Source organism: Anser brachyrhynchus (genome assembly GCF_964034855.1).
Source record: "Anser brachyrhynchus genome assembly, chromosome: 2".
In the NCBI taxonomy this organism is placed as follows: domain Eukaryota; kingdom Metazoa; phylum Chordata; class Aves; order Anseriformes; family Anatidae; genus Anser; species Anser brachyrhynchus.
Window position 1 is genome coordinate 65375664 of NC_137695.1, and position 26315 is coordinate 65401978.

At 40.1% G+C, this 26315-nt stretch overlaps 1 protein-coding gene across 12 annotated transcripts; it reads left to right on the plus strand.

Annotated features, from left to right (window-relative positions):
- The first annotated feature begins 464 nt into the window (after positions 1–464).
- Positions 465–20415, plus strand: TBC1D7 (TBC1 domain family member 7). Of its 12 annotated transcripts, XR_013945668.1 has the most exons (11): positions 477–1082; positions 1977–2181; positions 2624–2744; positions 3453–3533; positions 7237–7424; positions 9824–9961; positions 10831–10854; positions 11635–11780; positions 14808–14853; positions 19202–19331; positions 20147–20415. XR_013945668.1 is itself a non-coding variant. In XM_080577974.1 (10 exons), exons 3-10 carry the CDS (start codon positions 2733–2735, stop codon positions 20231–20233), a joined length of 855 nt encoding a protein of 284 aa, XP_080434100.1. In that variant the 5' UTR covers positions 553–1082; positions 1977–2181; positions 2601–2732; the 3' UTR covers positions 20234–20415. The 12 variants fall into 12 exon arrangements, 10 of the variants coding, with proteins under 10 accessions (XP_080434102.1, XP_080434100.1, XP_080434099.1 ...); XM_080577974.1 differs by lacking the exon at positions 14808–14853 and having other exon boundaries at positions 553–1082; positions 2601–2793; XM_080577973.1 differs by lacking the exon at positions 14808–14853 and having other exon boundaries at positions 558–1082; positions 2624–2793.
- Positions 20416–26315: the final 5900 nt, after the last annotated feature.

Here is a 26315-nt window from a genome sequence, read left to right on the forward strand (position 1 = left end):
GGAGGTCTCACACAGAGGCAACTGCCACCTATCGACAAAAGATGCGTTCGATGCCACTGACCGAAAACTGCAAAAAAAAAATGGCACCAGGCTGCCACCTGCTGCTGTGCAGAATTACTTCAACAAACACATTTGTGAGGCCACAGCATCAATCCTCGACGGGCTGGCTTCAACAAAAACGTGCCCATTGTGCAGCAGCGTGCTTTTCTCTAGGCATCCAAAAAGCGTTGCTCAGGATTATAGAAAGGGAAGTTCTGTCTGCTTGAAAACAGGCCACTTATAGGAACCTAAAAAGCTATCTGGAGGGGATCTAGCATTTTGAAGTGTTGCTGGCTGTTGTGTTTGTTGCTGGCTGTTGCTGGCTGAAGTGTTTGATGGTTAATGTTCCTGCTTCCAGAAAGGGACCGTGAGCTCAGAACTCTGGCCAGAATGCTGACCAGATCTCAAAACTCTGAACAACGAAAACATGAAGAAATTAAAACACGGTGTCCCATGATTTTGGCAGCACAGGGTGATTTTTGGGTGCTGGCCTTCCCCCAGTGAGTCCCTTCATCTGACATGAGGGGTGGAAGTTTTAGTGTCAGGTACAGAGGAAAGTCTTGTTGGAAAGCCCAACAGCTTTTTACAGGTTATTTTAAGTAAACTGTCCCTCCCTGTCACAGTAGACGGACCACACTGCTAAGCATAAAACAGTAAATAATACAGCGTGGGCAGTATTAGGCTTGCTATTCTTGGCCTCAGTGTTAGCTCTTTATCAGCAGGCATTACTGATCTGGGGGAGTGCAGTTGGTGGGTCACTTCTCTAAGTATCTCCTAACTGGCCACAGCCGGCTTCTGTCAAACTTGGAGACGTGTATGAGGGATGACGGTTTGCTTTTCTGTTTATTTTGTGTTTCTTTGTTGGATTTAGAGTTTTTAATCCTTCTTTGCCTCTTTGAGCGTTCCCCCCGTCCTCCCCACAACTGGGCAGAGTGCGACCGTTGGTCACGCGCGGCACTGCTCACCGCCGCCGCGTGGGCGGTGCCCGCGCATGCGCCTTTCGCCATCCGGCTGCCGTGTGGGGCCGCGTCCGGATGCTGGAGGTGCGGATCTGGCTCCGGCCCCCGGAGGGGTTTGCTGGTGGGAGGGAAGGAGGGGGGTATTTTTAATTACCATAATTAATGTTGTATCGGTTCTTTCTTATAGATGGTGCTCTTATTCTGTGTGTTGTTCCTGTTTTGTGAGTGTACTGTCAGCTCGCCACAAATCGTAGAGGCTGAATGTTTTCTTAGTAGTGTATATTAAATTCAAACAAATATTTTAAGGGTAATTGAGCGTCTGTACCACCTTAACTCAGCTTTTAGGTGTTGCTGCACTATGAGTAATGACTGCTGGGCCCTTAAATGCACAGTGCATGAATATCACAGTCATTTTCATAGGGACAGTGCCTAACTGGAATGTCTTGCAAGTAATATAAATATTTTTTTCTCTGGCTTGGAGATGGTATTTGTCTGATCTCAGCACTAATTCAGGCCTTTGCTGCTTTATATTTTTCTGGTTGGTCTTGGCTGTGATCCTACAAAGCACTCAAAATGGACTTAGTTTGAAAAACAAATAGGTCTAGTGCATATACAAGTTTAAATACATTTGCTGCTTGAAAAAATGTGACCTTATATCTGCAAATACTGTGCTCCTATTATGTGTGCTTCAGTTTAGCAAGGAAAAGAATAATTTAACTAGGAAAGGTTTTCGGTATGTAATTCACCCATTGCTGTCCCTCAAAACAAATAATTTTTCTCCAAATTTTGCTGTTGTCACTGGGCTTAAAAGTTGAGGTTGGTTGTAACTCTTTGAGTTACAAAGCATAGTTTTATCGTATTTGTAAGCCTGCAAAGGAGAGGAGAGAATCAATATTTAAAGGCTTGAGCTGCATTGAAATATGAATGTTTGTTATGAAACGCATGGTTCTCGCTACAATAATTTACCATTGTTTCCAGTACAAGGATGAGACAGTTATGTCCCTTTAGTACCAGAATGACAAGCTCAAGACTGTGGGTGTTGCGGTGTCTGATAACAACGTGAACATTTAATTCAAGTCTGCAACTTAAGAACAAAACTACAGATCTAGCCTTATCCTTTGCTGTCACTTCTGTGTTACTGAAGCCAACTCTGGCTTGCTCTTGCCTCTGGTTACCTTGTCTGGTGAGTATGAAACCTAATGAATTTTACTTATTTGGATAACGGTTATATGTGGTTAGAATTTCTGTAGCCAAAATTTTGTCAGGCTCTTAACTGTATTTTTATATTGGTTTTGAAATATATGAAATCACCTAAAAAAAAGACTCTCCAGCGTTTTTTGAAACTGTAACGTAATTTACTGCAGGAATAATAGTGTAAAAAATCACTGTCTTTCGTTTCAAAATTGAATGTATTTAGATCTTGTTTAGGTCCAGTTATCTATTTTTATGATCATCAATGTTAGCATATGATGAAGAAAATCTTGGAAGATTTTCATATTCTGTAGAGTTTATTAATACTATAGAGATATAGGCAGTCAATTTTTCAGTGTGCAGCAGTATTTGACTTTAACGTAATAGGAATTTATACTTGTAACTTAAAAGGGGAATTACTGTTTCTCCAAAAGAAATCAATCATGGCTGACGACTCTCAGAGAAACTTTCGCTCAGTGTATTATGAAAAAGTGGGATTTCGTGGAGTTGAAGAGAAGAAGTCACTGGAAATTTTGTTAAAAGATGACCGGTTGGGCAAGTCAATTTCACTCTTTCCTCTATTCGTTTGGTGATTTAGCATCAGGTAGGGGAGGGAATAATAGATGGTTTGTAGCAGCTGCGCTTAATACTCACTAGTTTTTCATCCTTTACCTTTAATCTCTCTGTTTGTACTAGCAGTCCTTTGAGTTTCAAGGAGTTGAGGATATGAATTGTAAAAGCTATTAAGGTTCTGTGCTTGCATGTTTTTTTCTCATTCTCTACGCTTAAGTGAAAACAATTTTATCTGAAAATACATATCATGCTGTATACGTAAATACGTATCATGTTGTTAGTTCCATCTAACCTCAAAATGATGATTTTGTTACTGCTGTTGGTCTTTGAGGAATGCCTATAATGGAATAGAAAGAGAAAAGTTGTCCTTTTAACAGAGTACTTAATTGCTTTGACATAGCAACATCGCAACAAAATGCCTATAAAAATGGTAGTTTCTTCCTAGTGAAAGCTGGGGCAGCTATAGTTTTATTGTGAGTCAAGCCAACGTATGTTATTTTCCAGAATAAATACTGTTACGGTTTATATAGCTTATTCTATTCCCAACTGAGGTGGTGAAAGCGTTTGTTGGTAACAAATCATGAAAGTGGAGATTTCTATCTGCTTGTCATACTTAGGTAATTCATAGACTGGGGACTATTGATATATTAAAATTTAACGTTTTTCTTCAATTTTTTTATTTCTCTACAGATATTGAGAAGCTTTGCACGTTTAGTCAAAGGTTCCCTCTCCCATCCATGTATCGTATACTGGTGTGGAAGGTTCTTTTAGGTATGAAACATAACGTCTGTGACTCTCTGTAGAAATGAGCATGTAGAATGTGCTCTCTTTCTCTCTCAGCAGTAATGACATGGATTATTCTGTACTCTTGTGTACTGACATATTTAGTCTATTTTTACATCTACTGAGGATGCACAATAGCAGTTATAAAGCTTAATATCAGGTGCATACTTCCTGAGAACTTTTGCAGAAGTGTACAGAGAAGAGCGTATTTTAGTCTTAACGTTATCCAAGTAAGTCTATTGGAATGGATTTAAAAGGTGGCTTTTAAGTCACTGATACTTGATAAGGTTTTCAGTTCTGTTCATAAAATAAAACACAACTGAGTTGAAGTAAAGTGGTGATTAAACTTGAAAAGGTAGGCAAGCTATGGAAATGTATGTTTAAGAGAAGCTTTGTGTTCTTGGTTTGAAGATTACTTCTGGTTTTGATTCTGGATTTGAATGGTATTTGCCAGTGAAGAAGTTATGAGGCCAGAGAGAAAGTATGGCATCCCCAGAAACAATAATGAAAAATAAATAATAAAAGAAAAATTCAATTTTCTTTGAAGGGTATTTGTCAGATGACCAATTGAAAAGTATTAATGACTTTGCAGTAGGTGGTCAAGTGTGTCAGATTTATTGGATACGAGGTGATGCTGCTTGGGGACAGGGGGGGTTGTGTAGAGCCTGGGAGTTCTGACCTGTACCAGGTATCTGGAGAGGTTCCCGTAGAGTTACCAAGTGTAAAGAAACACTGCTGGACCAGTTGTGAAGGTAGGTTGTGTGACTGAATCTCTGAAGGAGAAATGTGACCTATTGCACTGTTGGTGGCTGAGCATGCCACTGTTGAAAAGCTTAGGGGGGACTCCCATGCTGAGTGTTGTATTACTACAGCTGTGGTCACACCTGGGATGCTGCTTCATCAGGGAGACACCTGCAGTATTTGTCTGCAGGTTGGCTTGCAAGCTGCTATCTTCTGCCCTCTGCAGCCATCCTGCTTCTCCATTGGCTGTTGGCTCTCTGGAATATGTGTTACGGTTCCCATAAACATCTCCTATCTGAGGATTTTGGCATGTGATTCATAGTCAAAAAGATTGATGACTCTTGCTTCAGATTGAATAGTTGGAAAACAAACAAATAAACAAAAAATGTTTTTTTATCCATTTCAGGATGCTTGTTTATTTTAGCTTCTGCCATAATCTTGAAAGTTCAGATAAATGTATTCTCTTTCTCTTTTTGGTCTCCATGTGCACTACACATGGAGTTTGAAATAATGTGTTAGGAAGTTTTATTTGAATTTTTAACAGTCTTTTAAAATATTTCTTTTTTTTTCTTTTCCCCTTCAATTTTCTACAACTTAAAAATTGTGCCTTCATAATAATGATTATTTGGATTTGTAAGTCTTTTTTTGGGAGAGGTGGTAAATGAGCAGTGTGTGGAAGGTGCAAGATGTAAAGTATAGAAGTTGAAGTTCTTTATATTGATCACAGAACTAGCAGTAGTCCTACCTGATAAAAATCTCCGCAGTTAGAGCACTAAGTTTAGGATGAAAAGAAATCTTGTAACCCTGGGCCTTAGTGAAGTAGTCAGCATCCTTTAAAGAATTTGTAACAGGAAATATAGGTGGTTTGAACAGGTAACTTAGTACAAGATCCTTCAGCCAAAATCATAATAGCAAAATACAGTCTCTTGGCAAATTTGCAACTCACTGCAGAGCCAGTGGTATATCTTTGACTGTTTTAGATAGGATGACTTGTGAATCCATGTGATTATATAAACTGCAATGATTTTTAGGCTAGCTCCATCTGAGTTAATTGTATGGAAAATTACCTCAATATCTGAGTACACAGAAAACAAGAGGAAGGTTTTCAAAGCCTTTTTTATTTTCTTTTTAGGATTCTGTATTTTAAAAGCTTTCAAAATAATTTATTTCAAGTACACAAGCTGTAATTTTGTGTACTCTCTAGGTGACCAGAGTACAAGGAATTTTATTATGCTGCATCACAGTGTTAACACTGATTTGAAGAGCTGGCTTTCTAAATGGCAATACAGAAGCTCTTTCCCTAAATGACTGGAACAACAGCCCAGTCCATTTCTGGTGGGAGGTATTAAATCTCTAAGTAATGTTAATACTTCAGCAGAATGGATTCTGTCCTCTCAGCAGAATCATTTCAGACACCTGCCAAGCCTTGGTGCTGTCCCAGGTTACATGGTATGTCAGAGATGTCTCTTAACTTCCTGTTCAAGTATGACTCGTGATGGTGTTGAGGCTAAAATGGTTTTTAGACATCCCTGTGTTAAGATTCTTTTCTGTCAGCTCAAGGTAGTCTTCTCTATTTAAGCAAAGCAGTTGGCAGTGTGTACATACGTAGTTGTTGACTCTGTTTTTGCGTCACATGAGAAATATCCTGCTCTGTCCCAGCTTCTGTAGTGCAGGTGGATTTGTAGTTGGGAAATAAGTTGTTACTGTCTGTTGTGCTTGATACTAAAACTCAGCCATTTCATGGTTTAACACTTGACAGCAATATTTTTATTTTAAATGAGAGGTGAAAGCAGCAGGTAGCCTGTTTAAGGACTGAGTTTTGAAGAATATTTTGTTCTCATGGGTTTCTACACCAGAAAGAGTTCTGCTCCACTGGTGGTATGAAAGAGGCATTTTTTTGCTTTGGTGTTTCTAAGATCTTGTTTCTATTGAAGCCAGTGACAGTTTTGTTCTGAACATCAGCGCATAGCAAGGTTGAGCCTTGAGTTAGGGGAATGATAGAGTGAAATGTTGAGCATCTCTTCTGGATATCAAAAACAACTCTTTTTTTTCTGCCTCTCTACTTGGATACGTTTAATTTTTTTCCTCCTAGGGAACTAGAAAAATGTACTGTACTGAGAAAGTTAAACTTGCATTGAAATTTGGGTGTTAACTCTTAATCTTTAATATACAACTGTGGGATTGATTTTGCTTCTGAATGTTCTTTTAGAGAGGATTAATCTCTATGGTACAGTGCACTAAGAAGTTTCCAGCGGAGATCTACCAGTAAACTGAATAATGAGATTGGGATGTACAGTATGTTTGCATTAGTTAATTGCATGTATATATTTTCTGGTCGTCTCAGATGAAGTGTATAATTTCAGAACACAAACAGCTAGCATATATAAAAATCATTCTGTATCCATTTTGTTTTCAAAATAAAATGAAGCTACACACAAATATGCAATTAGTACTGTATTAAAGCTTACAGATAGGTATAAACAACTAACAAGTCAGATATACAATTGAAAAATAAAGCTAGCTTGGTGAAGAGGGAGAGCACACCAATAAAGTTATTTTCCATCTGTCCCAGTATTGACATTTCTTACCAGCACATTAATGTAATATACAAAAGAATTAGCATTCATTTGTTGAAAAATTTGTAGAAGAGCTTTGGAAACAATTCTCAACATTGATGATTGATGAGAGAAACAATAGTACAAGTTTAGATTTTGTCTATGCTTGGTTAAAATATATAGTTTGTTTTTGTAAATCTAATGCTAAAGATGCTAAAGTGCTCTCTTAGCTTCTCTTCTTAGAGGGTTTTCTCCCTGTATTCTTTGAACAAGTTTATAGAAAAATCGCACTGCCAGGTCCTACGTTTTTGTAGGCAGATATCTTGGAAAGGGAGTTTAGAGTGCTCTGTTTTTTATCTTTACAGTTGCTTTTTTTTTTTTCTTCTGCTTTTTAGGAATTATTCCTCCTCACCATAAATCTCATGCCTCGGTGATGAACTACCGGAAGGAGCAGTACTGGGATGTACACCATGCTCTTCGTGTAATTCGTTTTATCAATGATTCTACCCCACAGGAAGATGTTTTCCTCCGCATACATCAACTGGAATCAGGAAAATTGCCTCGAAACTTGGCATTTCCTTTGGTGAGCTGTCATTTTGATAGTCTTTTAAGCATACTGGCTAACTTTATGCTATATTTTTATACTTTATTCTATATATTTTTTTAAGCATATAGCTAACTTATGATATAAGCCAGTAAGAAACTGAGCTGCATGTAGCAAAAGTACATGTAGATAAATTCATGTAAGGGGAAAGAAAAACAGAGAAGTGCTGTTATAAAATAAGGTATTTTAGTTGAAGTGCTTTTCTTTTTTTGTTCCCCTAAATACTTACATAAAGTTGTATGTCTTAAAAAGTCTTTTATATACTTCCACTGCTAGGCTTTTAGCCTTTTTTATTCTAGTTTTCACTTTCACAGTTTCTTCATAGCAATGAAGTCAAAATGACTTGGTACTGGATCTTGTAGATTGTTCACTTTCCTACAATGAGGATAATTCAGAGCCATTACTAGCAGCAATATGTTGCAAGCTACATCATATTTCTAAATAATTTGTTTTAAGATCTAGATTTTAAAGTACTGTTCTCCTTTTTCGGCTAGTCTGAACTGATCAAGGCTTAGTCAGATAACGTACTCTGTGGTTTACAGTGCACTCATGTGGGTAAAAAAGTATATTTTGATGAGTATATCATATGATGATAAAAACTGTGTGTAGACCTTACGTATAAGCCTCTATAAAAGAGGAGGTGATGAAAGGAGCCATGGGACTTGCTGAGATGGATTTTATCCTATGTCTAATGTTAATTTATCCATGTTCACAGTAGTCCAGCTTACTTTATTTTTCATCTAAACAAACTAAACAAAACTTGACATAGGAGCTTACACGGTATTTTTATTTGACCAGGAATGGAAGATTTACATACTCCTTTGTCCAATTGTGGCTTTATTAGCTCACAGGCTTGCTTTCCTTTCTGATAGGCTATTTTGCTGTTCTGCAGGGTGTATTTTGGGCAGATAGAGTGAACATAGAAAATCCAGCAGTGTTTTGAGTTAGGGGATTGTATGCAGCATCCTCTAGTTGGAGGAGCGAGAGTGTTTTGTGCACTTGCCATTGCCTAGGAATGCAGTCATCCTGCCCTGCAAGTTTCCTGTAGACAAATTTCCTTGACAGAATGTTCTAAAAGTTCATCCTTTCTAGAGCAGTATTGTTTCTGAGCAAGTGTTCTGTCAGTGCGTTCCAGAGTACTAGATGGTTTCAGTACTGTGATGAGATTAATAGAGATGAGGGTTAGCAGAGCCACTGTTATTCGTCCTGAAAGTTATGCTCGTTTTGCTGCAGAAAACATTTGTTCCATTTTATGTCAGCCTCTTTTCAGTGAAGACACTGACCCCTTAAACTTATAAAAGGTTACAGCTTATTACAGCTTGATAGTAATGCAGATGTTTTTCAGTGGAGGCAGAGGGAGTATGAAGGTGGTATTTTGAAGAGATATTTGGATCATTTAGTGGGCTTCCATGATTTGCACATGTTCTGCATCTGAAAGCAGCTTAATTAAGGGGATGTGTGCATTGCAGCCATCTATGTAACAGAAGCATATCCAAGCAGTATTTAGACTATTGATGTCTTTTGCATGAATTCTAATCTGCACCAAAGCTTATGATACTACAGCTTACTGCTGCTGATGGTTACATGAGGACAGACCGTGGATTCGCATCTAACTTGTTACCCCAAGTCCTAATGTAGTCAGTACTGCCTGCTTAAGGAAAACTTTAAGCAACACAGGGCAAATATAGTGCCTCTCCTGATGCATCTTCCCAGTTGAGAGGCTTCCTGAGCTAGTTGTTGACATAAGGCCTGGCTGATTTAGACTTAACTCACCTCTATCCTGTGTGCAGTCATACCAGTAATTGTGTTTTAGGCATGCTGGTACCTTTTGGTAGGAAAGTGTACCCTCTGGAGAAAGGAAGATAGTATGCCCACCACATGCTCTAGTCTTGTATTGTGGGGAATAATCACCTGGAAAAGATATTTGTTTCTAGCTATTGTGTAGCTAACACCCATGGCAAAGGTGTTTGAGGGGCATGTTTGGCAAGGAAAAAGATGAAAATATCTGCTGCTATGTAGTAAAAAAAATTAATGTGGGGCATAGAAGTAGGTATGTTGCTATGCCATTAGGAGGTAATCTCATTTAAGAATATTTGAGAACTTTGGATCAGATTTTTTCCAAATTCCTGTCGTCTGCTTGGTTTTAAAAGCAAGACAAGTCTTATTTGTTCTGCTTTAATAGGTATCTGGTCACTATAATGCAGCTGTTGCCCAGTGCTTTATTTATGAATGTCAGAACAGGTAGTATCTATCTTTGTATACTTTGGTTCCACTTTGGTTTTGCAAAGAGTAGGGAAAAGGAATGTAAGAATAACTTAAATCAAGCATTCTAATACTTCTTTGTAGTTAATTTTTTTTTTTTTGGCTTTGTTTTCCAGGAGCCAGAAGATGAAGTGTTTCTTGCTATTGCTAAAGCAATGGAGGAAATGGTGGAGGATCCTATAGAATGCTATTGGCTTGTCAGTAGCTTTGTTAATCAGCTGAACAGCAAGCACAAAGATGCATTGCAACAACTGGTAAGGGAATGATTTTTTTTTTGTGTGAGGAGAGCAGTAAGTAAGGGAGAAGGAAGTCATAGAAAGCATGCATGCTGGGCGTTTTGGAAGTTGCAGTGTATGGAGGTAACCACAATGTCAGAGGCTGCATCCATGGATTATGTTCTGGCAGGAGCAGTGCTTTTTGCATTGTGATTGTACTCTGCTGTAGGAAACTTTGTCTAAAATAGCAAACAAAACCAATTTTTTAATGTTGCATTGTAGGTTTTGACTATTTTTTTTTAAGTCAGCTTACATTGTATTTAGGTGAATTATATTTCATTCAGTTAAGAATTTTCTTTGTGTTAAACAATTAAAGATATAACAAACTTCAGGACATCTTGACTTAGGTCTTTTGCTTTTTTGGCTGCATCCCTGGCATTCATATGCTGTTCACTGGATGACAGTGAGGCAATGCACAATTGTTTTGCTTTATAAATGGAGCAGGGTATTTTGTGTCTTCAGAAAGACAGCATGTTACAAATTAAGTTACAATTAAAAGTGTAACAGGACTTTGTCACTGATCATTCAAATGCTCTCAGAGAACATTAATTTTGAATTTCTGTATTACTGCTTTATAAAGTGATTTTAAAGCAAATGCATACTTATAAAAATTCCTTTGTTATATAAAAGTTTTTGTAATTCTTCAAATAGTCGTAAAAGATAAACATTTTAGTTAATACTCATATTTTTATATCAGTGGATATCTGCTCTGGCAATCAATGAAAACCTGTTGCAGAAAATTATGTATGTCCTTTGTTATTCTTGGAACACAAAAATACATTTTAAGTCTTTTCTGCTTCTGCCAGAGGTGATACCAACTATACCAATTTCTGTATTTTCTTTCAAAGGACAGAGGAGTCTTTTTAAAGAAGGTATGTGCCTCAGTTACGTAGGGATGTCTCCCTAAATTTTTATTTTAATGTACACATTGCACCAAGACTGTGGATGTTAGAATATGGACAAAGGAAGTGCTTTTTTTTTTTTAATTTGAAAGCTGAAGTTATTAGCAGCTTATCTAATTATGAGAAAAAGTATAAAGACACTGGAATTTATGAAAATTTGTATTGTGTTACATTAGACTTTAAGCAAAATGAACATTATTCACATTTTTAAGCCTATTTGTATGCTCTTCTGTTGCCTTTTCTAAATTGTTTTCTTAAACAGGAAATCAATGTCCAGCTTTTATTATATTGCACAGGGATTTGCTCTGAGAATTGTTTTTCTTGTTTTCACTGCATTGTGTATAGGTTTTTATGATGCGTGCTAAGATTATTACCTTTGAGATGAATAAAACTCAATTTTACTTGTGAAGATAGCAGTAATTATTGCAGGTTTAGTCTCTGCATTGCATTAAGCTCTCAAACAGCTCCTTGCGTTAGTGAGTAGTGCATATTTTGGAAATCTTGCTAGTGGTCAGCAATTTAAGGAACCTGGGGCTATTTATTTACTAAAGTACTAAATTGCAAAAATCAGTGATACTTTTATTTTGGAACACCAGGGTTTAGTTAAAATAATGTAAGTTCATTATTTTAACGTGTGTTTTTATGCTTGCAGGTCTTCAAAGACACATCTTGCTTTACAGTGGGCTGTAATAATGGAGGGGAGGGTACTCTGATTTTACTTATCCTAAAATTTTCCAATTCGTTTTTCAGCCAAAAATTCTGGAGCAGTATTTGAACATTGAAGATAACAGACTCCTGATGCATCTAAAAGCATGTGCTGCAATGAGCAAACTCCCTTATGATCTTTGGTTCAAAAAGTGTTTTGCAGGCTGTTTACCTGAGTCCAGTTTACAGAGGCAAGCTCTTTTTTTTCCCCTTTCTGTTTGTAATTGCATAGTAATTTTAGCTCCTTGTTACCCTAAGCAGGCAATGAGCTTTCCTTATCTTTATCTGTAATGAAGGTATGAAGTTAGCTTTATTGTTGACTTGGAAATGACAAAATTTGATTTGATCCCACTCGTTACTGATGTGAGGTAATCTGAGTGTGATCACTTCTGGTATTGACATGTAAAAAGGATGGAGTTAAATATAGTGGCTTATTCTGTTTCACACTTTTTGCCTCCTAGGATTTAAAACTCCAAATCCACTCTTCGTGATAGGCAGCTGAAAGTAGTTAGTTTTCAGGCTTTTTAACCAAAATCACTCCTTAGGGAGTGATTATAATACTGTATTACCACCAGATGAAAAAGATTTTGGGAGTGTTGGTTTTAATTAAAAAATAAATAAATACTATGGTGGGTTGATCATTACAGAGTTCATGAAATAGTGCATTATATCAGGATTCCATGGGTAGAAATAGGCTGTCCAGCTTTTAAAAGGGGGAAATTCTTGTGCATGGTACTTCTCCTTTGAACTGAAGCTTCTGTGATTTCTCTAATTCTGCCATCTGAAAACTCTTGGAAAAGTGGAAAATTCAAGTTAAATGAAAAGAAGCATAATGTTTCTGCATTAACATAGATGCTGCTAATAGCTGAACAAGAAGTGGTACAGAGAAAACAATGGTCTCATTTTCTGCCACCTTTTAAAACTTTGAGAAGAAACAAGGTTCAGGGGAAATCTTACTCTAGCACCTCCAGGGCTTCAGTGGCTGCTGTAAAAACACTGTCCTGGTTTCAGCTAGGATAGAGTTAATTTTCCTCCTAGTAGCTGGTAGGGTGCTAAGTTTTAGATTTAGGATGAGAAGAATGTTGATAACATGCTGATGTTTTAATTGTTGAAGAGCAGTGATTACACTAAGCCAAGGACTTTTCAGCTTCTCGCTCTGTCCTGCCAGCGGGCAGGCTAGGGGTGCAGCAGGAGCTGGGAGGGGACAGACCCAGGACAGCTGACCCAAACTGGCCAAAGGGGTATTCCATACCATCTGATGTTATGCTAAACAATATATACGGGTGGCTGGCCGGGGTGGGGGGGCCGGCTGCTTGGGGATAGGCTGGGCATCAGTCAGCAGGTGGTGAGCAATTGCATTGTGCATCACTTGTTTCGTACACAGTAGCAGTAGTAGTAGTACTATTATCTTTATTATTTTTTTCCTGTCTTAATAAACTGTCTCTATCTCAGCCCACAGGCTTCGTTTTCCTGTTTCTCTCCCCCATCCCAGAGATGGAGGGGGGAGGGTGAGCGAATAGCTGTGTGGTGCTTAGCTGCTGGCCGGGTTAAACCACAACAAACACTGAAATTGAGAGTTTTGTTGAATGCTCTGTAGAAAAAATACTTTGCTTTATTGTGGTAGAGTTGTTTGCAATCTGAATAGTGAGTGCAGTCTTCCTTGCTTATCTGGGTTTTTACATTTCATAAAGGCAAGTGCGGAACAGCTGTTCTTTAAAATATTCCCCCCCACACCCATTAAGAAAATATGAGGGTTTTAGGGAACAAGCTATAAGATTAATATTTATGCTTTTCAGTCTTGTGGTGCAATGGTCTTTGAGGTTGTGTATGCTCTACTGTTGGCAAGGAAGGTGTCTGACAGCAGTTTTTGGAACCAGAACTGAAAGAGTTGGTGGCAGACTTTTTGGTGTTACCCTTTGTGCTGCGTGGTCATCGTTACATGTGTAGTTCTTCTTACCAACACCAGTAAGGCTCCAAAGTAGTCTGTGCTGTATAGAGGTTGTGTGTGATGTGAGGGTTAAAAATGTTTACTACTGTTGGGGCCACAGAAATTATGTAAGCATGTATAAATTGTTTGTTACATCTTTAAAGACAATTGAATATGTGTGATTTGTCTGTATCTGTGTTGCACGTTTGTATTTATAGGCTCATTTTAGCAGGTAACAACTGACCTGGTTTCATCCAGTTTTCTCTGTATGAAACTTAATACAGTTTGTCAGTAGATGTGACTGTTTCACCTGGGACTTGCCAGTCGGCTCAGAACTTCATTTCTGTAGGCTGCTGGGGTACAAAATGACCTCCGCAAGCATTAGGAACCTCTTTCCATGTCTTCTAGTAGATGTTTTAATTTACAACTTAAATGATTTAACGTTGAGGCTAGGTGTTCTGGCTAAGAAATTTGCAATAGAGCAGCTTTGCTATTGGAGGATTCCATTGTTTTGACACTTCTGTTGAAAACTGCATGTTTTGTGGAGCTATCTCATCTAGACAGTGTAAAAGAAAAAAATCTAGATGAACTTTGATTTTCCTATTTTATATTGTCAGAATTTTCTGTTTCAGCTTCTGTAATTTTGAATCAGTTCATTTACATAAAATGTTTTATCTAGTTAGTGTACTGGTTAGCATTCTCATATTCTATTTTAATTTAGCAAAGTAAAATAATTTGACCTGAAAATATTTAAATATTTTTTTTTTTATGGTAAATATCCAGTTACTGTCTTTTTTATATTACTCTGCAGTAAAAAACTTCGGAGGGTTGGAACTTCTGATGGTGCAGCAATTCCATTTACCAACAATTCTTGTGAGAACAAGATGAAAGTGCACTTTTCCTTGGCAGTTCAGGTTTTTGAATTACTCAATTGTAATGAAAATAGCCTCATTTGCTAAGGAAATAAAATACTTTGTGGGCAGCATGTGACAGATGAGCTTAATTAATGCTTGGAGATTCAGTTTGGATTAGAATCTAGAAGCCCGAATGCTTATCTGAAATGTATCTAAATGGCAGCATTGGAACTGCTGAGAACTGAAAACAGGTCTCCAGTTCTCCTGTGAGTTTCACTTACTTTTTCCTCAAGTGAGAGATGACATGAGCTCAGTATTTTATGATTTAATTTAACTTATGATTTAGTACTACATTTCTTAGAGAGGTTGCTTGCTTTGTCTAAATCGTAGCCTTCTCTGCCAGGCAGCTAAATATAAATTTCATCTTTTTTTCAAAGGTGTACAAGATTTGGATGTGCTATGCAGAAATTTTATCCAATAATGGTGAGATGAATTGTACATAATATCAGCTGTATTCCTGACAAGTGTTGCCATTTCAGAATACGTACTGTTTCATAGCACACTTCTCCTACTTTTGTCATAGGTAAAAGTTGTGCATCAATTTCACTTAAGTGGGTTTGGCAAACCAATGTAGAAAGCTTTCATGTAGAAACATTTCTTTCGAGCTTATGCATTGTCTTTGCTCTGCTTGTGCTAAATGCTCTTAAAATGTAATAAGCGTCTTTCCAAATGTCTTTAAGGTGCCACATGGGTAAAAAGTAGAGCAGACTGGGCACTCCGAAGGCTCTGTATCCTCAGGGTTCTGTTATTGCACCTGGAATTATAGACAGGCAGCTTCCTAGAACATGAACCTGCCTGTAGCATGGACTCCAGAGGGACAGAAAGGATTACTTCTCTCTGAAGTGGGGAGAAAACTGAGTTGCACCTTTGTTTATACTCCCCATTGCTCTATTTGCTCGCATCTACATAAGGGTATCTGGTCATCTGTTCAGCAAGCCCCATGTGTGGAGAGTTTTCAAATGGCGCTGTGTGGGGCCTCAGCTGGAGAGCCTTGCTGTTAAAGCAAGGTATCTATTTTGCAGCTTCAGCTCTACAGACCAAATTACACCTCAGCTGCCAGTTTGCTCTGATATAACAGAAATAGTGGAGCTTTGCAGATATGCTTGTGTATAAGCCAGGCATTTTTTATTGCTTAGTGTTGCCAGTCATGTATCATATCCATAGCTGACATTTTCAGTCCTCACTGAAGACTTGGCATGGTAATAGCTGGTGGGTTTGGATGGGCTTAGGTTAGTGGCCTCTGGTAATTTGTTTGTGGCAAAGTATTCTGTAGTTCTCCTGAAATCCTACTGCCTTTCAAACTGGCACTAACGCAGGTATTAATGTACAGCTTATGCAGTTTTACAACTGTGATCTCTGTGTCCTGCTTAAATTACATCAGTTGTAAAAATATGAGTCATTTAGTAGAAACAACAGAAACATGAAAGATACCTTCGATTTACTGTGGAAGGGATGTGGGCTGCTACAGTTTCTCTGCTCTACAGAGAAACTTAAGTCACTTGTTTGCCTGTGTCTAAGTAATTGAGCTGCTTCACAGCTGTCTTCATGGCTGGTGCAAGATCACAATATGATGTCAGGATGAGACTTGTATGTGCCTCATCATGTCCTTCCACATCTGTTCCCATTGGAAGGATACCTAGATGTGCAGAGGAGCGAGTAGTGGTTCTCATTAAACGTCTGTGGACCAGATGACTGGAGGACCAGAACCAGGGAATAAGGTTGAATGAGCTTACCCTGCAGCCTCGGTGTAGCCTTTGGGGGGAGGGGGAAAACTGTGAGGTTCACAATAACTTTCTCAGAAAAAGAGAGCGCAGCAACACTAGGATGCTTTTTGCTCTAGTACCCCACTGTAGTGATTGAGGAACCTGAGAAATGCCCTTGAGAATGTTGTTTTTCCATGCACATACAAATCATGTCCTGGCTACAGGAAAAAAAAACTCAGTGAAAATTAAGTGGCTTTGTTTGCGTAGTTCTTGCCATTCTCTTTACTTTCATAGCTTCCAATGTCTTTATATTTTTCCTTGTGGTTTTTACTACTATTTCACTGTTCAAGAAACACCCACAAGAGTGCTCTTGTAGCTAATCGGTTACAATTATGTATCACAGAGGATGGTATCATTACAGTTTTTTATGACTTTAGTGTGCGCTTTCTTTTTCGGTGGTCCTGAGTAGGGCTACAAGCACGGTTGCATGACATACGTTACAGTTTTCCCATCTCTGAGAGAATCAAAAAAACCTGCTGAAAGTTATAATCCCTGACAGTACACTTGATGTTTACATACACAAGTTTTTGCTGTTATTTAAGTAGTGCAAGTAGAGTATAGATGTTACTATCAGTAAAGATACAATGCATAAAGGTTGCTATTTTAGGCTAGAATAATCAAAATAATTGTTTCCTTGAGACTGCCTTGACTTTTTTCTAGTCTAAGTAAACATTTTTCTGACACGGTTTGTTGCAGTTTCTGGTTCTATGGTATAGACAAGGTACTGATTGCTGGTCTGTTTATCAGTGTCACAGTCATTTCATTATTGCTGTTACTGGTGGAATTACGCTGACAGTACCAATAGCTGGAAATGTTAAGGGGGAAAAATCAGCAGACACAGCTAGTTAGTGCTAATATCTCATCCACTTAGCAATGTACCCTGTTCCCAAATTTGTTAGAAGCTGGTGATTTAGATAGTGCATCTGGTTTGCCAGTGTTAAAATACTTGTTCTGGAATCAGACTAAATAATAGGAAAACTTTTGAGTTTTTGAGCATGAAATGTAACCTACTGTAATGTAATTATGGGGACTAGAGTCGGGGACTTGGAAGCAAAATATGGAAGAAGGTTTAGTAGTGTATGTTAGAATTAGTAGGTTTATACTGAAACTAACATGGGGTTTAATAGAAACTTGAAAAATTCTTTCCTGTCTTTGAGTCTGTATTGCCATTTGTAGTTACAGTTCTGATGCCCATGAAGCACCTGGGGAGCTATGCTTGGGTTCTGAACAGAAAGGTTTGAGAAAGAAAATGTATTAGAAGTAAATGGGAATCACTTGTACAGTGTGGAAGAGGAATGAGTTCTCAGTTTTCTCATAGCCTTGCTTAAAGCTTCTAGACTTGACATCAACATCAGTGTAATATCTACAGTGACCACTTGTCCTGAGATTCTTGAACCACAAAGGAAGCAAAATTTTAATAGTTCCTGTCTTTGTGGGTTTTGTAGTCATTTTTAATCCTATGAAGACAGGGAAATAAAAGTAAATTGCAAAGGGGAGAGAAATTAGCTATGCCTTTTTTCCCCTATTTATCCATGTGGGCTTTTTGTTTGTTTCCTTAATTTTAAAGAATAGTCATGGGGATTTTATGTATTCTTTTCCAAGCTTCTTTATTATAAATTAAATTCTGGTCTTTTTTTTTTTTTTTGAGGAATGGAGAGGTAAAAGCAGTGTCAAACCAGCTGTGTGGTTGGAAGGTTATCAAGCTGACAAAGATTTGACTTGAGTCACAGTTTAAAAGATGAATGCTGTGTAACAGCAGCAGTCATTCCACTTTAGGAGTTAAAAAAAAGCCTTTGCTTAAAGGTGTGATACCAACTCTTTAACACAGCTGTCAATGTTTATGCCTTCATTGTGTTCTCTTGGCACTCCAGGCTGAAGTGCAAGCTCTTCTGAGACAAAAGGTGATGTAAAAATGTTTGTCTTCTGAAGAAACACACCTGTAGATCCAAGTTTGTAGGTGGGCTGCAGAAGATGCTAACCAATTATAGTTACTGGATTCAGAGATTATGGAGGATAGTATATGATCATGTCCCTCATGTCAAAGGAGAAACATCTATTGGAAAGGAGAAACTCTTTTAACAAGTGTCTGGATGGAGTAAGCACAGTAATCCTCAGACTTTCTGACATAGCTCTTAAAAGTCAAGAACTAAAAATAATGCAAAACCATAGAAGCTGCCATCTGACAGATGGTTTCACACTGGTTTTGGATAATCTTTCATCCCGTGTCTGTTGAGTTGCGCCAGAGATAGAGCTGCTGGTTGAAGGATGGGTTCAAATTGTTACAAGCTGTTCTAGTAATGTGGATCTCTTTTAATATTCACAGTTCTGTTGCTAAAGAACTTGCAGCCTTTGGAGGCCTGTTCTTCAGGTTTCTTTAAAACTGTGAGGTCTGGGCACAGCTTCAAAGAAGTGGTAGGAGTGCTTTGTTAATTCTGAGAGAATCTGTGCACAGTGGAATGGATTGAAACACTTCATAGTTGTTCTTTGTGTCTAATTTGAGCGTTATGGATGTATCTTGCTGATGTATAATATTTATATCTCCTACAGGAAGGACCTGGAATATTTAGCTGCTTGAGATGTAGTAGTTCAGTATTTCATCCTTTTGAATTTTCATCTACTTAACTATTTGAAGAGCGCATTTATTAAGTGTGCTAGTAAACTGTGTTTCTTTTTATTCACTAGGAAAAATTCTCACCCTTACTATGCTATGTAGAATAATTGTCACAGTTAAGGCTATTAAAACAAGATTTACTTGAGCCTTGCAAACAGTTGCATTTCTAACCAAGAACACACCCTATCAATACATTTGTTTGCCATCACCCTACTCTGTACAGATTGAGGAATTGATAAAATGTCTTGTATTTACCCTGATGTGAATAATTAATGCATTTGTTCTTATTCAGAAAAATTATCTAGAAAAAGGTGATTGTAAAAAAATCTGTTCTAGCAGATAAATAGGTAAGGACTACAGTAATGTGTGGTGATTGCTTTTTCATCTCTTTTTCTAGAGTTTGGGACAAAATTATTAGTGGGTCCTGCAAAATTCTTGTTTTTGTTGCTTTGGAGATATTATTAACCTTTAAAATGAAAATAATAGCACTGACTACAGCAGAAAAGATCACCCAGTTTTTGGAAAATGTAAGTACTCTTCTGTGCTTCACAATTACCATCTATGGCTTATAGAAGTGTTTTGACCTTTCGGCCTCAGAGTGTTTTGTATATCATAAACATACTATAAGGAGCTATTACATTATTCCCTGAGAGTAGTGTTGTAGTACCAAGGTGCAGGGAGGAATGAGAGGAGTAGTTGTTTCTATCAGAAGGTAAAGCTTTCATAGAATGAAATGATGTTTGGCTTTGCGTAATATATTATCTATGTTTGTGCAGAGTTGACAATATTCTTATACTGAAGAGTTTTTCTGTGGAAGTAAGTGCAGGTGAAGTTAGATTCATTTTTCCAGATCCTCCTTCTAGGGCTGGAGTCTGGCACCCTTTTTATTCCTTTACTGAGTGTCAGCCTGTAGACTCAACACACATTCTTTGTTGATGTATAAGGATAGGATCTTGAACCTGACCCTGAACTTTCCTTCTGTGGATGGTAGTGAGCATGACAGCAGGGTTATAGGATCCTAATGTAACCTGGGTTAGATGGATTAGATATGTTTGTGGTCATGGATGGCCAGTATGAGTAATGCCTGATGTCACATGAGAGGTGTAAAGTGAGGGATGCCTGAGTGGACACCTTCTCTTGTTTTGTAAATAAAAGTTTTATGTTTAAAATGTGGGAGTAACATGGTGCATGTAGGGCTGAGGGATGGTAGGATGGGGAGATGAGATTATAGTTTAGCTTTGTGTAAAGAGATAAAACTTGAACTTGAGGTTTAAAATCTTTATTTGAAACAACAGTCCTAATAAAGTACACTGACAAGGCATCTTAACCCAATCTTTTGCAGATTCCTCAAGACAACACTGACGCTATTGTCAGCAAAGCAGTGGATCTGTGGCGCACACACTGTGGGACTCCAGCACACTCAGTCTGAGAACTTTCTTTGTTTATAGAAGTTTGGGGAAGAAGAAAAGACACTTGAAAAGTTTCCTTTTACTGTGATTCCCCTGTCATGGTGTAATGCTCTTAATTTCTTCTTCTGTGTAAAGATGCTATTAAAGCAGTTTATGGCATAATGATCAATGTGTAAATATTTTTCAATAAATTTAGATGGAGTGAGGATACCTAGTGGTGATGTGATCATGTCCAGAGTGTTTCTTGGCCAGCCAGCTACAGTATTCCGATTGCACAGTGTGTTCCAAGGCTTTTGGGAATGTAAATCTAACTCCTGAAACAAGGCAAATAAACTGGCTTGTAAAAAAAAAAAAAAGTATGCCAGCTTATACTTGATATAGCTAGTTACTACTCGGAGGTGCTTTTAATGTGAATATACTGAGTGTCTGCTAGTTTGCTGAAACTTCTTGATGAAGAAAAATCATTCCTTTGCTGGAAATGTGCGTGTACTCTGTGAATACTCTAAATGTGCAGGTAAATGTTCTGGAAGAGGCATCACAAGTTTGAAGCAGACATCACAACAACCAGGTGAGACATGCTGTTCTGAAGTATCTCAAAGTACTTCCTTTCTGTCAGCCAACTCTGTGTGGCTTATGGCTATACCTTGTTTTTTGTCTTTTTTTCTTTAAGTAAGATGCTCTAGAAAGGTGTATAAATTCTGCTATGGTTTGGAAAAATTAAATGCAAACAATATTCTGAGAAGAGTGATGTCCTGAATCAAGATTAGAAGCGCCAGTTAGCGTTACTGCTTTCAGACTTGTCAGCGAGTGTTCTACCAATCACTATCTGAAGGCTCCAAACTTTCTTTTGATTCATTTTTAATTTATAAAAGCTTTCTCTATCAATAGGTAGACCATGGAGCTGCTCTGGCAGGAGAGACAAAGATCGTGGCTGAAGTTGGAAGGGACCGCTGGAGGTAATCTAGACCTGCTCAAGCAGGGCCACCTAGAACCAGTTGCTGAGGACCCACATCCAGGCAGCTTTTGAGTATTGCCATCCGGACCCAACCCACAGGGAAGTCTGTTGCCTCCCTGGGGCTCAGGTGAGAGACATTGCTAGGGAAGTCACTCACCTTGTATGGCCCACCGACTACTACCTGCTACTGGTTTTTCAGGCTGGTAATGATGAAGTAGCAAGGAGAAGTCCGAGAGTGATCAAAAGGAACTTAAGGGCTTTGGGGCAACTAGTTAAAGGTTCAGGGGCACAGGTTGTGTTTGCCTCTGTCCTTCCGATAGGGGGGATCAACGTTGATAAGCAGACTCGTCATAATACGTGGCTTTGGGACTGGTGCAACTGGCAGAACTTTGGGTTTGTTGATTATGGGAAGGTGTATGCGACACTGGGCCTGCTGGCACCAGGTGGGATGCGCTTCTCAGAGGGGGAAAAGGATTTCTGCTCAGGAGTTAGCAGGGCTGATAGATAGGGCTTTAAACTAGAATTGAAGTGGGAAAGGGATAAAACCAGGCCCGCTGGTGATAAGCTAAGGAATGGTGTGCTAGAATCAGAGGGACTGTGTGCTAGTGAGGTCCTTCGCTCTGCTCCACAAGGTGCTGTGGTGCAGGGAGGCGCATTTGAAGTGCTTCTACACAAACGCACTCAGTATGAGTAATAAAATGGATGAGCTAGAGGTCATGGCCCAGTCCCACAGCTACGACATCATTGGCATAAGCGAAACCTGGTGGGATGAGTCCTGTGGCTGGTGTGTTGCAACAGATGCTTACAGGCTTTTCCGGAGGGACAGGCAGGGTAGGTGAGGTGGGGGCGTGGTAGTGTATGTGAAACGGGCTGGACTGTGTGGAACTTCAAGTTGGTGATGGCAAAGATGAGAGCCTCTGGGTAAGGATTAAGGGAAGAACAAATAAGGGGGATGTTGTGGGAGTCTATTACAGACCACCTGGCCAGGATGACAATGCCGATGAATTATTCTTTGTGGAACTAAGAGGTGCCTCGAGATCAACTCCCCTTGTCCTTATGGGGGACTTGTCAGACATCAACTGGGATTACCATGTGGCCGACATGAGCAAGTCCAGGAGGTTCCTAAAGCACCTAGATGATAACTTCTTGGTGCAGGTGCTAAGGGAGCCAACTAGGAAAGGTGCCCTCCTAGATCTGTTGCTAGAGAACAGAGAGGGTCTTGTGGGGGATGTGGCAATTGGCGGCCGTATCGGTCATAGTGACCATGAAGTGGTTGAGTTTAAAATTTTTGGTGACAGAAGGAAAACTGCCACCAAAACTTCAGCCCTGGATGTGGGGAAAGCAGACTTCAGGCTGCTCAGGGAACTAGTCAGCAAGGTCCCCTGGGAAACTGCTTCTGAAGGCATTGGTGTCCATCAATGGTCCGTCTTTAAGCACTGCCTTCTAAAAGCACAAGATCAGGCAATTCCAAAATATCTGAAGTCAAGCAGGTGAGACAGAAGGCTGGCCAGGCTGACCAGGGATCTTCCGGAGCTTAGGCAGAAAAAGAAAATGTATGGCTGCTGGAAGCAGGGTCAGGCAACGTGGAAGGAGTACAGGGGCACTGTTCACGTTTGTAGGGAAAAAATTCATGTGGCCAAAGCCCAATTAGAGTTGAAGCTGGCCAGGTCTGTGGGAGACAATAAAAAGGGTTTTTTTAGATATGTGAACAGAAAAAGGAGGACCAAAGAAAACATAGGTCCACTACCCAATGGGGAAGGTCACCTCACAGATAAGGACATAGGCAAAGCAGAGACGTTTAATGCCTTCTTCGCCTCTGTCTTCAATGCTGATGATGGGCTTCGGGACGCAGGGTGCCCTGAGCTGGAGGACTATGACGGTGGGAATGACAAACTCCCAACCGACCCTGAACATGTGCGGGATTTGCTGCTCCACGTGGATCCATACAAGTTCATGGGTCTGGATGGGATTCATCCCACGGTGCTTAGAGAGCTGGCAGATGTCATCGCGGGACCTCTCTCAATTATTTTTCAACTGTCTTGGGAATTTGGAGAGGTCCCAGTAGACTGGAAGCTGGCAAATGTTGTGCCAGTTTTCAAGAAGGGCAAGAAAGAAGACCATGGCAATTACAGGCCTGTCAGTCTCACATCAGTGCCTGGTAAAATTATGGAGAAGATAATCCTTGAAGTTATTGAAGCACACCTGGGGGACAATGCAGTCATTGGTCCCAGCCAACATGGGTTCACAAGGGGTAGGTCCTGTTTAACAAATTTGATTTCCTTTTATGATAAGATCACCCATCTAGTTGATCAGAGGAAACCAGCTGATGTGATCTTTTTGGATTTTAGTAAAGCTTTTGACACAGTTTCCCATAAGATCCTGCTGGACAAAATGTCCAGCATACAGCTAGACAAAAACATCAAATGATGGGTGAGCAATTGGCTGACGGGCAGGGCTCAAAGGGATGTGGTAAATGGGGCCACATCAGGCTGGCAAATGGTCACCAGTGGGGTCCCCCAAGGCTCCATTTTAGGGCCAGTTCTCTTCAGTGTTTTTATAAACAATTTGGATGTAGGACTAGAAGGTGTTTTGAGCAAATCTGCCGACGACACCAAACTTGGAGGAGTTGTGGACTCGGATGAGGGTGGAAAGGCCTTGCAGAGAGACCTGGACAGATTGGAGAGTAGGGCGATCACCAACCACATGAAGTTTAACAAAAGCAAGTGCCGGGTCCTGCACCTGGGACGGGGCAACCCTGGGCGACATACAGACTTGGTGACGAGGCGCTGGAGAGCAGCCCCACAGAGAGGGATCTGGGGGTTGTGGTTGACAGCAAGGTGAATATGAGCCAGCAGTGTGCCCTTGCAGCCAGGAGGGCCAACCATATCCTGGGGTGCATCAAGTACAGCATCACTAGTCGGTCGAGGGAAGTGATTTGTCCTGCTCTACGCTGTGCTAGTGCAGCCTCACCTCGAGTACTGTGCAGTTCTGGGCACCACAGTACAGAAAGGACATTAAACTGTTGGAGAGTGCCCAGAGAAGGGCTACAAAGATGGTGAAGGGCCTGGAGGGGAAGATGTTTGAGGAGCGGCTGAGGTCACTTGGCCTGTTCAGCCTGGAGAAGAGGAGGCTGAGGGGGTCCTCATCGTGGTCTACAGCTTCCTTGTGAGGGGGAGTGGAGGGGCAGGCGCTGATCTGTTCTCTTCAGTCACCAGTGATAGGGCCCGTGGGAATGGTGTTAAGCTGAGGCAGGGAAGGTTCAGGCTGGATATCAGGAAGAGGTTCTTCACTGAGAAGGTTGTTGTGCACTGGAACAGGCTACCCAGGGATGTAGTCACAGCACCAAGCCTGTCAGAGTTTAAGAAGTGTTTGGACTGTGCACTTAGTCGTATGTCACCTGTGTGGTGCCAGGAGTTGGACTCGATTATCCTTATGGGTCCCTTCCAACTCAGGTTATTCTATGATTCTGTGATTGACAGGGTGGGGATGCCATAACCTTTATGGGCAGCCTGTGCCAGTGCTTCATCACCAGCACTGTAAAAATGTTCACGTTACCACAGGAACAACAGTATTTTAGTTAAAGATTTCAGTGAATGTTGGATGGATCCTCAAGTGCTGCTTCATTTCAATATCAGCTGAAGTTCATGTGCAGCTTTTTAAGTACAAAGAAATAGCAGAAGTGTTTCTTTAAGTTAATGCATTATTTATTCTGGGCTATGCTGAAGAAGGGGAGTTCTCTAGAGAATAGATAACAGCTTAATGCCATGCTTCTTTCAGTGGTCTGGTAAGAGGCTTTTGTGTATATCTAACGTGCAGCTTTTACTATGGATTTATGAGGGATACAATTCATGCAGAAAACAAAAATCACAACCCTTAGTGAATTCCCAAAAGACTGAAAGTATGAATCTGGCTAAGTTATGCTCAGTTAATTTTTGGTGATGTCTGCTAGGTTGAACATAATGCTTTAACTCTGAGGCCTACTTCCCGAGAGAATAGAACAGCAAAATGTGAGCTGTCACTGCCCCTATCGTGTGATGAGCAGGGTTGAGGTCAAAGTAAGATGTCTTTGTAGTCCCAACTTACAGCAGAGTCCACCATTTGGGAAGCTTTGGTCTGTGCCTCCAGTGATTGTAATCAGCCTGGAGCTTGGCATACAAGCAAGGCGAAGTGCAAGGTCTTGACCTGGGTCATGGCAATCCCAAGCACAAATACAGGCTGGGCAGAGAATGGATTGAGAGCAGCCTTGAGGAGAAGGACCCAGGGGTCCTGGTTGATGAAAAACTTGACATGATCTGGCAAAGTGCACTTGCAGCCCAGAAAGCCACCCGTGTCCTGGGCTGCATCAAAAGCAGCGTGGCCAGCAGGGCGAGGGATATGATTGCCCCCCTCTGCTCTGCTCTCATGAGACTCCAGCTGGAGCCCTGCACTCAGCTCTGGGGCCCCCAGCACAAGAAAGGCATGGACTTGTTGGAGCAGGTCCAGAGGAGGGCCACAAACGTGATCAGAGGGCTGGAGCACCTCTCCTATGAGGGCAGGCTGAAGGAGTTGGGGTTGTTCAGCCTGGAGAAGAGAATGCTGTGGGGAAACGTTATAGTGGCCTTCCAGTACCTAAAGGGGGCTACAGGAAAGCTGGGGAGGGACTCTGTCAGGGAGTGCAGTGATAGGACAAGGGGGAATGGCTTTAAACTAAAAGAGGGTACATTTAGATAAGACATTAAGAGGAAATTCTTTACTCAAAGGGCAGTGAGGCACTGGAACAGGTTGCCCGGGGAAGCTGTGGATGAGGATGAACACCCCATCCCTGGAGGTGTTCAAGGCCAAACTGGATGGGGCTTTGTGCAGCCTGGTCTGGTGGGAGGTGTCCCTGCCCATGGCAGGAGGGTTGGAACTGTGTGATCATTAAGGTCCCTTCCTACCCAAACCATTCTGTCATTCTATGATGCATGGCTAACAGTTGTTCTTTGACCTCTTGCAAAAAAACATTGCAACAGTTAAAGTGTCTAGCTACGCATTTTTAGTGGGCAGTCCAAATCTGTTCATTTATCTGCTACAGACTATTCGTCCTTACAGATTCCTTTAAAGTTTCACATAGTTGAGCATCCTACTGAAATGCCTAGCTAAGTAATTTGAGGAAAAGGTTAACTTTG